The sequence below is a fragment of the Serinus canaria genome, chromosome 1 (assembly GCF_022539315.1).
Source record: "Serinus canaria isolate serCan28SL12 chromosome 1, serCan2020, whole genome shotgun sequence".
NCBI lineage: Eukaryota > Metazoa > Chordata > Aves > Passeriformes > Fringillidae > Serinus > Serinus canaria.
In genome coordinates, this window is record NC_066313.1 from 48927172 (window position 1) to 48939970 (window position 12799).

The 12799-nt window shown below is 35.6% G+C and overlaps 1 protein-coding gene across 1 annotated transcript in view; it reads left to right on the forward strand.

Moving 5' to 3' along the window:
- NBEA (neurobeachin) overlaps positions 1 to 12799 on the forward strand; it is a 453025-nt gene that overhangs the window by 432865 nt on the left and 7361 nt on the right. Inside the window, exons 52-54 of the mRNA XM_050977434.1 lie at positions 1933 to 2004; positions 4464 to 4619; positions 5471 to 5641. Coding sequence (XP_050833391.1) covers positions 1933 to 2004; positions 4464 to 4619; positions 5471 to 5641 — 399 coding nt within the window. The remainder of the gene's footprint in view (positions 1 to 1932; positions 2005 to 4463; positions 4620 to 5470; positions 5642 to 12799) is intronic.

A 12799-nucleotide genomic window follows, 5' to 3' on the forward strand; every position in this document is an offset into this window, starting at 1 on the left:
AACAGGTTTAATTTTCTCAGGTAGTTTGCTGCAGCAATAGCCCTTCTGCTGCAATGTCTGGAAACATTTATAATACTCTATCAGGTGCAACTACATTACATGTAAAAAATGTTTTTTCCCATTTCTTTAAAACAAAAGGTAAAAATCTAGAGGGGAAAAAAACCCCAGTGTTTTTAAAAAGTATTTAGTGACAATGTCCTCAATGGAAGATTCCAGTGTCAGGAATGATTTGGAGGTGCAGAAACTGTCCTGAGTTGTTTTAATACACCTTTGACTAACATTGACTGGCCAGTTCTTAGTTATTTTCCTTTGAATTTTAAGGGATTCTATCCAAATCCACTATACCCATCATCATTCATGTCTCCTCTGTCTGAGGAAGCTTATTTGGTTCTGAAGTAGCCCTTTCTCATCCAGATTTTTGAGTCAAGAGAACCCAAAATTCCTACCTATACTTTACTGTGAAGAAATTAATCTCATTAATATTGCAGTGTGCTGGAGTTCAAGGGTTTCCTTAAAAAACTGTCATTTGAAGTCCTTTAGCTGAAGCTTTATTGGTCTTCATGATGCATATGGCAGTAAAGTTTTAAGTTTTCCTCTATACTCTTGTAAAACATAAGTCATGTTGCATAAATTCAGAATTCAAGGCATGAACCAAACCTAAATTCAATTTCACACCATTTGTAAATCTCTGATCTAAAATTAAAAAAAAAGAAAAGAAAAGCAATACTTTCTAAATATAACAGAAAGAGAGGAAAACAAAACTGTTCAGAGAATCAAACCTGATTGTAATGATTTTCTTAACTTTTACATCCTGCTTGGCAATGTTGCTTATTTTGCAGGAGGCTAATCCAGGACAGGGTATCAATGTCCTACTCTTGCCATAATATTATTTTAATAAAGCATTACTCTAGTATAAAAGATAAATTTATCTACAGAAATGTATGCACAGACCACTTGTTGTAAAATACAAAACTCTTGTGTGTAGAGTTTTGAAATTAACAAAGTGCAGGAGGCATTTACAGAGACATCTCATAATAGAAGTGGATGAATCTAAGTTAATATCTCTAAAGATCTGTCCCAAACTGCTTGGGTTTCGAAAGGAGAGACAGAAAGAAGGGAAGAACTTCTTTCTGTCTTTGAAAGAAGACAGAAAGAAGTTCTCAGAGCTGTATCTTCCTGAAAATGGGAGAGCTAGCTTTTCTTTTACCTCTTCCAGTTGTCCATTGCAGTAGTAGAAAATGGGCTTTATTCTTCAGAAATCTCTATGTCCTATTATAGAGGGTATTCTTGTTCAATGTGGCAGTTTGTGACAAAAATTGTATTTTCACTAATGACTATTTGATTTATATTCCAGGGAAGGTGCTCAGAAGAGCCAAACCAGTGCTATCTGTGCATGACAAGATAACACTAAATTTGCAGCCCCTGATGCACATTTGAACATCTTAAGGACTGCTTAGAATAGAACAAACAGGAATAATTGTGGCACATTTACTGTACCCTCCAGTTTTACATCTAAAAATTTTAGATAAATCCATGAAAAGGTCCAAGTTTCTGTCACGTACCAGTTTCCATATGCAAGAAACTCATAAAAATGTTTAATCTAATTAACTTTATTTTCTGTGCTAAGATCTCTGCTCAAAAGTAAAAATAAAAATCTCTTATACTATTTTAAATGAGTTATTTAATGAATGTGTGTGGCTGCAAAAGTTGTGATGAAGTTGATGCTTTTACATTTATAGTTACTTTTACGTAAACCAAGAATTAACAAATGCATATTTGGGAAGCACAGAGAAAGAAATCTTAAAAGATTAATAAAGGAAATAGTAAAAAGTTACTTTCTAAAAATATATATTAATCCAATAATGAACTTTTAAACCTAGAAAAGTCATGTCAAAAGGTTTCTATGTGCTTTATTCCTCCTTTCATGTGTAGGCCTTCGGGGAGCCCCAGGATATTCTTTGGATCAAGCTCATCATCTTCCAATTGAAATGGATCCATTGATTGGTATGTCAAGATGAAAATGTAGCAATATATTTGAAATTGGCATTTTCAGGAATTATTGATTAATCTATATTTGTATATTATGCTTCATTTAACACAGAAAATAGGAAAATATTTATTCTTGTCAGTCCTGAAAAATTAAAAAGCATTAGCTATTGATGCTGAATGAATTACAGGAATGCTATTTGTTATTAACATCACCAGCAACTGGTATTTAAGAAACAACCAATTAAGTCAGTTAATTGTCAGCCCATATCTAAAATTGTGTTCTCTTATCAGGTCACATTAGTAAAATAAAACATGAGGGTCCTATGGAGATAGCATATTTTTTACAGTCAGCACTATGTTTATCAGTGCAGATCCATTTATTTTCATTCACTTTATTATTTGGATTTAGTCAACAATACAAATTTAATAATGAAAAAACTAGCTTTTAAATGGAAAGTATTTTTTAAAATCCAGATTTTTTTGAGAAAGTGAATTATTTGAGAAATAGCATCTGCTAAAATTGTTAGATTGCAAGACTTCCTAGTGATCATAAATTTTCATTATTGAACTTATTTGATTTGTAGTGGGGAGGGAGTTCAGAAATTTGAAACAGAAACTGGGGATAGGAAAGGTTCTTAGGGACAAGTTTGTAGCATTGTTGAGAAAAAAAATACATTTTTAAACACAGCCAGATATAAAGTTCCATTTTTTTCTGTGTCAATATTCGTGTTCAAAAGATTTACATAGAAGGACCTCAGGAGGGTTAGCTTTCTCTTCTGTGTGCTTCATTTGATCTCATCTAATGACAGTGGTTTTCTCTTTAGTTTTTTCTCTCACAAGCACAACTATTGTGCCCATCTGTTCTGGAAATCTGAGTAATTTGCTATTCATTATCTTTCAGCTAATGGACATAGAGGGTCTGGTAATTTAAATATGTGTTCTTAGAATGTATGCAAACATGATATTAACTTCCATGAGCAATTTTAAAATGGAATGGAGTGGGGTTTTTTTGGCTGAATCTCTTATTCATGCAGTTGTGAGCACTTTGAGTAGCAAAAAAAAGTAGGATAGGGAAAAAATCAGGTTATTGTCTGCATTAGGTTGTATTTTTATGTTAGGAGAAACATATTTTTCACAGTGATTTTTACCTCCTTGGCTTTGGGTAACTGAAGTTAGTTGTCAAGATTCCCTCCATAACTACTGTAGAAAGACAAACTCTCCTCTGGAGTTGTCTGGCACTTAGACAGCTGTTACAGTGTGAGATGACTTGTCATGTGGAAAAATGTCTTCTTCTCCAGTGAGAGTGGATGGAGCAGATAAAATTAACTTAGATTATATACTCGACTTTCAGAAAGTTAATACTGAGATGGAACACACTTTTATGGTGTTGCTGTGTCACAGGGAGGACAGAGCACATTAGCTGCAGGTTCCCAGTCATTAGTAACCTTCTAGCCAGCTCCATTTGGCAGTTGGGTTGGTGGGATTCTGCATGAACCATTCCTTTTCCCTCAGTCTGGGGGAGTTTCTAGGTGTTATTACCTCTTTTTAAAGTCCTTGGCCTGGGTCCCTGCTAGAGGAAGGGATGATAACACTTTTCCTGTACTGGAAAATCACATTAGGTTTGAATAGAGTCATGGAATCATAAAACATGCTGAGTTGGAAGGGATCCATCAGGAGCATCAAGTCCAACTCCTGGCTCTGTGCAGGACCTCCCGCAAGAGTCACACCTAAGAACATTGTCCAAACTATTCTTGAACTCTCTCAGACTTGTTCTGTGACCACTTCCCTGAGGAGCCAGTTCCAGGGCCCAACCACCCTCTGAGTAAAAAGCATTTTCCCGATGTCCAACACAAACATCCCCTTACTGGGCTTCAGGCCTTTTCCTTGAGTCCTGTCCCTGATCACAAGAGTAAAGAGATCAGTACCTGCTCCTCCACTTCCCCTCATGAGGATGCTGAAGACCACAATAAGGTCTCCCCTGATTCATGGGTTGAATCTTAATGTCTTTAATCTGGTTAAGCACCTGGAGGTGTGGGGTTGTCACAATAGAAGCTATTTTCTGTGAAGGGGATACCAACCAGCAAGAACTGGCTCTCTGCAGTGTTGTTAGTATTGATTTCATATTTTATAGGGACTTCTGCCACTTTCCCCTGGTTCAGATTTTTTTGAGAGACTACTTCAGCAGAGCACTAAAATTATTACCACATATTATGCAGTGCATCAGGCAACTTATAAGAAATTGTCATCTCCTGTAAAATCTTATCTCTTCTTCAAAGGGGAACTAGAGATCTCACAATAATTTTGTATTTCTGACACCCATATAGACAGCTCTGAATGTTCATATTCAAAATGCTTACTCAACAACAAATTCACAGTTCATTGAAAGTTAAATGTATTCATTTTATCCTGTAAATGGATGACAGGAAGGTGTTGGAATGGCTTACATGTAAAATGTGTTTTGCATTTCGTTACAGCCAATAACTCTGGTGTGAACAAACGTCAGATCACAGACCTTGTGGATCAGAGCATCCAGATCAACGCACATTGCTTCGTGGTCACGGCAGATAATCGCTACATTCTTATCTGTGGTTTCTGGGACAAGAGCTTTCGAGTTTATTCCACAGAAACAGGTGACCTCAAAAGCAGCTCTCTGGTTCTTCCTGGGTCACAGAGTGGTCAAAGACTATTTTCTTAATAGTACCACATCTAATACTTGTGCTTACAATTAGTGGTAAAGGACAGTTTATAAAATCCTTCATTATTGTAAAAGGAAATGGAATGCACTTTTATTAATAGCAACTTTTGAAAACCATAGTTATCTTCAGGAAATTTATCATATCAAAAGATTCAACCGAATTTTTGTTACAATTTTTTTATAGCTCTATTACTTCTAGCTCTATTTCATGTAGTAAGGAATTAGGTTGAATATTCTGCTACAGGAACCTAAATTTTGTTGCTTTGTCTGATTACTTTGCCTCATATCACTCTCTTGCTAAAAACTAATTGTAATAATAGAAAGGAGGAGGTGATAATCATAGCAAACCTTAGTTTGACATTAACATAAAAAAATACACATTTTCAACATAATAATGTAGCACAATTACGGAAAAGTTCAAGTGCAGTCTTATGCATATCACTAATGAAATTCATAAATACTGTTCTAATTCCATTGCTTAAATACTGATGGAGCCATAACTCCACTTAATATTCAGTGACTGCAGCACTGCCTTGATTTTCAGAGATAAGGGTTAGACTATAGATTGCCACAGAGCACAGCCTTCAACAAGACTGAAAAAAAAGGTGGAAAAAAAAGTTTAATCTTTGTGATTTTTTAATCTTCTTGTAGCATTTAGTGAACCTTAATTACGGGACATTAAACAAAAGTTACATTTGAACTGAATATTAATTATATAGTTAATGATTTCTAAATGCTGCTAGTACCTTAGAAAACTGAATTTGTATGACTTTGCATTCCCACCAGGAAAATTGACTCAGATTGTGTTTGGCCACTGGGATGTGGTGACTTGCCTGGCCAGGTCGGAGTCCTACATCGGGGGTGATTGCTACATCGTGTCTGGGTCTCGAGATGCTACATTGCTGCTTTGGTACTGGAGCGGCCGGCACCATATCATAGGTGACAATCCAAACAGCAGTAAGTGTCCTTAGAGAACACCTCTCCCTCTCTTCTGTCACACCTCTTTGGCTTAACATTCCTTCTTTCAGCTTCAGAAGTTATTACCAAATACATCAGTAACTTTGCTTACAGGTTGAAAGTTGGTATAAGAGCACCCCATGCAAAGCAATGCATTGATTGCTAGCCAAAATGTTTCAACACTTTCTACATGTTAAGAGATAATAGGATGGGAGTACAGTTCCTAAGTTTGTAATTGCCTTTATCACTTATAGCATCATGTCATCATAAAGCAGAACAAGATGGTTGTGGCCTTTAAGTGACAGGACATATATCACTATATTTTGACTTCCCTTTCCCTGGAAATATTTTTTGGCATTTTAACTTGCTCCTTTTGTGCTACAGCATGCTATATCAGCTGCTTGCCTTTTCAAAAAAGGAATGTCTCACGTGCCATGGAATCAAATGAGACTCTTGAGAAAGGTCTTTCTATAGTTTGGGGAAGCAATTTGACTGAATAAAAGCAGAAAAAGATAAAATGTCAGGAAAAGTTTACATCTCATTTGCATAGGACTAACTATCAGTGCTTTGCAGAGCAAGTGGGACACAATAATAATATTAATTTATGCAAAAGAGCACTTAAATTGCACCACTAATTTAAAGATCCCATCACCCATGTCAGAGATATGGCTGCAGCTAAAGAGCAGATTTTATCCATATACTAGAACTGTTTTATACAACACTAAATCCATTTCACCTAAAAAAGCTTCTGATTTCTAATGATAATTTTCAACAGAAGGGTTTTGTCTTTGGATAAAAATGTAAGAATCTGTCACCATCAGTTCTGGTCTCAGATTCAAATACTGACTGGAGCAGCACTGTCAGTTACAGACCTCTAAGTGAAAGTATTCCCTCAACTGAATAATGGTAGGAAAGTGTTTTATGTGTTTCAAAGTAAATATTTCATTAATTTTGCAGCAAGAAACTTTTTATTGAATTTTGATTTTTTTTTTCCCATTTGTCTGTAAGCAGAGTAGAAGGGAGACACATAAAAGCCTTGCTTTCTCACCAGATTTTTTTGCTTCTGTAATAGAGGAAATAGAGGGGAAAGAAGAAAATTGTGTTCCAATAAATTTCTGTAATTTTTGCCTATATTCCATGACTTTTTTAGTATGTAATTCTTCAATATGGATAAATTCAGTCTGACAAGGATTTTCATGTCTTAGCAGCTTGTTTAGGTAGATGGCATTTTTCTTTGAATGCCTGTGTGATTCATATAAAGTATTAGTCATTTCTATGATAAGAGAAAAATAAAAAGAGCTTTCTAGTCTCATTAAAGAAAAAAATGTAAGACTTTCCCCTTAGCTCCCTTGATTGTAAAGGGCTTGGACAGCCTTGCAATTAGCATCTCCTTTCTGGGTGATGCAAACTGCTTCAATTCTTTTCCAGTTAGAATTATTTTAGTTCTGGTATTATTCTGTCATCACTTACATATCTGAATGCTCAAAAGTGGTACTTTATGTATCTCAGATTTAATATATTGGCTGTATAACTTTGGAATTGTCTGCTTTGAAGGTCTTTTATGAAAGGAAGGATATGAGCTGGCTGACAGAAATGAATGGAAACAAAAATTACTTGTATGACTTGCTCTCTGTCTCTGCCTCTGTGTGGATAAGGTGCTGTTTTTCTGGAGAAATGGCCTTATGGTCAGATTAATAGGAGACTGTGCTGCAGGTAGCCACGTCCAGTCAAATGAAATCCTATAGGCACAGGTAACAGAGCTCAGGGAGATTAAGTGCCCTAGACCATTGTGCTATCTTTGAAATACATTGATAAGTTTTTTTAATATTCATGTTGAAGAGATGTTGAAGACTCATGCTGAGGAAGAGTGGTGGCATTTCTATTATTTCTATCTCTATTCATTGGATTGAAGCTACCATGGATATGCAAATGATATCCTAGCACTGTACTATAACCAGAACTCCATGTGTTGGAAGCATATCATTATTAACAACTACTTTGACTTTTCATGAACATACAGTAATGGGAACAAATCACAAAAACACAGTGGCTTTAAAAAAGGGCCTTTAAAAACTTCTAAAATTACTGTTTCTGCTGAAGTAATGACTAGTAGTTTCTACTTGCTACCATGAGCAGACATGATGACTGTCATATGACTGATTCCCTTTGAACTAATTTCCAAGAGTGAAGCATTCTCAACAATCCTTATAAAAATATGTTTGAAGTTTTGCATAGTTAAAGCCACCGAAGTAATAAAATAATATTTCCTAATCTACTCTTCTATAGTAGATTAGTAGTATATAATAGAGCTGTTAGAAGGTTTCCTTGTAGGAAAAATGAAAGTGATATGATCAATGTAGATCAAATTACTTAACATCTTTAGAATTAATTTCCAGAAAGACGTAGATGATATTTTCAGAGGGAAAAAAGGGGATATTGGTTTTTTTTATAAGCTGTCGTCTGGAGATACAGATAAGGTGCTTTATACCAGAGGATATAAGGAGGTAAAGAACTCAAAGAAAAATGTCAGGTATAGTAATTACCTGGGTTAGGTGTTTGACTTTATTATTATCTAAGCCGAAAGACAGTTAATTATCAATTTTAGCTTCAATACAACCAGTTACCGAAAAGAACTTTAGTTGTTTCAGAAAATCATAAAGAGGAGAAAAAGCAGACCTTCAGTCCTAAACAGTTTGTGTGGTTTGACATTTGTATAGAAAAATATAGATACCATTTCATTCAAAAACATAGAAATCACAATTTATTGTGAAATACTCTCAGGCTAAAGATTGTCAGATCAAATTTCTTACAGATTCTGTTAAAATTCTTATTACAGAATCCATGAGGTAGATGTAATCTTTACTAAACAACAAGTATGTCAACAACCTTACCTGTCAGACTTCTGTAGAACCTTCTGCTGAAATTCCTGTACAGGCATATACCTCAACTGGGTCTATGGGAAATACAGAACTAGCTCTTGTTTAAAGAGGAGAATTGAGAAAAGATGCAAGTGATTGATCTAGCTCAGTAGTTGAAAGCTTGCCTTTGAGAGCATGATAAACTTCATTTTATAATTTTAAAATCATTATTCCAATTAATATATTTATCACATTATCTTTTTTATTCTACAATATGTGTCAAAAATTAGCTTCTGGTTTAATTTGCACTTGGCACAATTTCTTGACACCTCTCACAATCACTGTGAGAAAAGTGAAGTTTTACCAGGTTTTAAATGTGATGCTTTCCATACAGGAGCTTTCTGAAAACACTTGAAGGAAATCTCCAGGTTAGAGTACTTGTCCAGGAAGTAGGAGACTACATTCTTGACCTCTAGAGACTGGGGGAATTAAAGCCCTCATTCCCATGTTCACAGGCTTGTGCTGACTATCAGCTATAAATTGTCAATTGTCAGGATGGGGCCCTGAGAACCTCTATTTTTGGTAGAAAGCAAAATTCTTTTCTATGCTCATATTTATGCATGTGACATGTCATGATGATTGGATATAGAAATAAATCAAGAGATCAGGAGCGATGTGCTACATACCTTCAACAACAGCATGTAGAGCAAATCTTGTCCCTGTTTGTACTTTCTCTAGCTCAAAACTGGTCTCATGGCCATGCCATTGCTAAGCTCCAGTGGTGGTGATGTTGGAAGTCCTGTTAAGACTAGACTAGATGTTGATGTTCTGGAAAGTAAGAGATGTGGCATGATTTACTGTAGGCTTGCAGGGTTTATGTATGTTTGAACTTCCCTTTCTTTCTTATCCTTGCTTACTTAAATACTACCTACTGGAAAAACACTGAACCAAATGTCCCCTTGCCAGGGTCAGATATCTACTTTCTGAGCCAAAATTGCCCATCTGAAATAGCTAATCTGAATCTGTACCTTATTAAGTTGATGAGCAGATTGTATAAACCTGCTGCAGTTGCAAGAGCAGTGAAAGGTATCTGTTTTCTCTTAGTAAGACACGGCACATGCAAAGGACATTGTTTGCTTATTTTATTTGTTTGAAGTGATATGGGAAATGTATATCTTTGCAGTTCTCAGAGACTGAATAGAAAAATTATTGTGATCGAGTTTGACAATTTCTGTTTTGATTTTTCTTCTCTTATGATATATAGGGATTTGTTTTAGCTGAGTGCTAATTTGTATACAAATTTCTTCTCACATGGCAACTGTATTAGTCTTCATAAAAAAGGAGCAAAGAAAGTATATGATATGCCCTGGAGTTCAACATGTATCATTATAGCTGTTTTATTTTTATATTTTATGATTACTTTATTGAATGTCTCTTTCAAACAAGTGACTTTGAAAATGAGAACTATCTCAGAGTCTTTGAACAGATATACCAAAGTGGATGATAGAATTGCAGAAAAGTGAGGGACAGATGCTTTCATCTGAAACAGACACAAATTCAGAAAGTAATTTGGAAGTGATAAAAATTAATTTGCACACTTTAATTGGAATCAGACTCCTGCATGAAAGAAAGGAAGGGTAGGCAACTTGTGCTAAAGGCTGATTGAATTTTTTGTCAGGTAAGTATGTTGGACCTGGCCGCTTATCCTCTTGAGCCTCTCCATGCAATATATTACATTCACCCTCTGACTGGTGTTCTTTAAAGGGATCAATGCTATCCCTGTTTTTTCCCAAGAGCCTGAAATTTCATTGATCTTGGGACTTGACATTTCTCATTACCTATTGTAGCTTCTAAGAGGATGGTCACAAGAGGTGTGGGAGTTAACCCCACTTTTTCTAACAGCAACTGTGTTGACCATTGAAAAATCCTCTATCAGCCATAAGATGGGTTTGTTTAGCATTATAACACAATCTTCACAGCTGCTAAGAATTCATCCTGTCCCAGTGAGTGTATTCAGTATACATCTGAAAGGGAGCGTAAACTTCACCAAAAAATATCTTTCTCAAGTCAATATACTTTTTTGTGTGTGTCTGTCATGAAGTATATCTTTGTGTTCCCTTTGCATAACATAATTTTGAAACAATTTGAAGTTGTGAACATTAAGGGATCTGCAGGTTTGTGTCTTGAAAGAGTAGTTATTCTGATCTCAGAACTTTCATTTGTTGTTTTATATCCCTTTAATTATTTTATTATATCCCTTTCACTATCACATTTTAATATGCCCTAGCTTAGCCTTGAAATGGCAGCAGTTTAAAAATAGTCACCAGTGTGCTGTGCACCAAGAGGACTGGGTGGCTGTCTGAAGGCCCTGCACTAGCATGGGCACAGGTGCTGTCTGCTTTGTCTGTTTAAGGAGTCATTATGGTACTTGTAAGTTTGTACAGTTTAGTAATAATTTTTGAAATATCAAAATTTTGAATATCTAAGCACTGCTCTGCCAGAGCAGAAGCTCTCTGAAAACTAGTTTGTAATTTTTACTGACTCCATCTCTGCTCTGGCTGCCAATGACATCTGTCTTCCAAGGCTGCTATGTAAAGGTAAAAGAGCCAATAATCCACCTGAGATAATGCAGTTATCTCTAGTATTTTATCAACACATGTCTGTGTCCATGCTACACAGCATGCTCCGTGGGAATGGTACAGTGCAGGGTGGTTCTGCAATGTGCCCAAGATCCCAAAGCAATTCAGTGAAAGTGGTAAAAAGAGATGCTACAAATCCATAAGCTCCTGTGCTCCACTGTATTTTACCTTCTGGATTTGTGCAAGGTACCTGAAAGCCCTCTCACCTGGGTGAACTGTTTGTAGCTGTTTACAGTACTCCTCAGCAAATAAACCAGCCCTGCTTCCCAGAGCTGGGAATATTTTGAATATACAAATATTTTCCTGTCAGCAGTCTTTCTTTTACACTCATTGCTCACTCATGTTGTGGGCATTGTTACTGACTGTTTTCTGTTTTGAGATATTCATATTTGTTGGTTGTAGCATTATCTTCTAATAAAACTCCAAGATTTTTTTTTCTGACAGTAAAAATTTGAAATGGCTCTTACATTTTTACTTCCATGAAAGCCATCGTATTTTCTAAAATTTTATTTTCTGATGAGCACCCCTGAAAAGTCCTGGCAGTAAAGCAAATAGCAAAATAAATTCCTTTTCAGCAAGTAATTCTGAGTATTACAAGACTAAAGCCTTGTACTTGCTTTTGTCAAAGTGAGAGATGAAATGGAAGCTTAAATTTGCCATGTGCTATCATGTTTCTTTATACAGAAGCCTCCTAGATGTGTCCCCATAGAAATCTGTACACAATTCCAAGAAAAGGACAATATGAGAGAAATAGTAACAGTCTTTTGTCTTTCTTTCCCTCTTCTTTTTTTCTTTGTTATTCAGGAGCACCATCTGTTCCCAAAGAACCTTACAATAATATTAAGCATTACATTTTTCAGCAAGAAGGAAATATATGTGTTATTTTAGACTTTCTGGAAAAACTTACTTGTTTGGAAATACAGCACATTTTTTTTTCATTCTGCCCTCTAGTAATTCAGTTCAAAGGTGCACCTTTGGGGAAATCACAGGGAGTTTACAGTGATGGTATCTCAGTTCTTAGGTAGGATATTTTCACCTGCAATTCCCTTAGAGCTGCAGCCTTTGACCTCTGGCTGCATCTATCAGTGGTGATGCGACAGTGACAGAATATTTTGCTAGATTTTGAATGATTCTTGGAGTTCACAGCTTTTTTCCTTTGCAATAAAATGTAATATGACTGGGGTTCATGCCACAGCTTTTTCTGTAGAAAGTATCAGTGAATAATTTTTTCTTTGAGCCTGAAGGGAAAAAAATTTCCATTTTCAATTACTGCTGGACAGTTACTCCTAAAATTGTTATTCCAGTATTAATTTGTATTTACTGAAAATAGGACAAAATAAGACTCATAGATCTATATTTCAGGGAAGTTGTTTCCTTAAAGCATTTTCCTTTACAAATTAAAAAGTCAATGAAATATGCTTTTTTGGTGTATTCTGGAATTTTACAGATCCTTGATCTTATAGAACTTTCTTAGAAAACACTGAGGAAAGTGTCCTTTTGAAAATTACATTTCTTTTCCTTCAAAAATTGTAGCAATTTAATCATTTCAGTCATCCAGTGTGATGCAGTCTGATGACACCTTTATAATCATAGCTTGAGCCAAGATGGCCATTGAGCATAATCCTCTTTTTTCCAGGAGGACATACGGAAGAAAAAAAAAA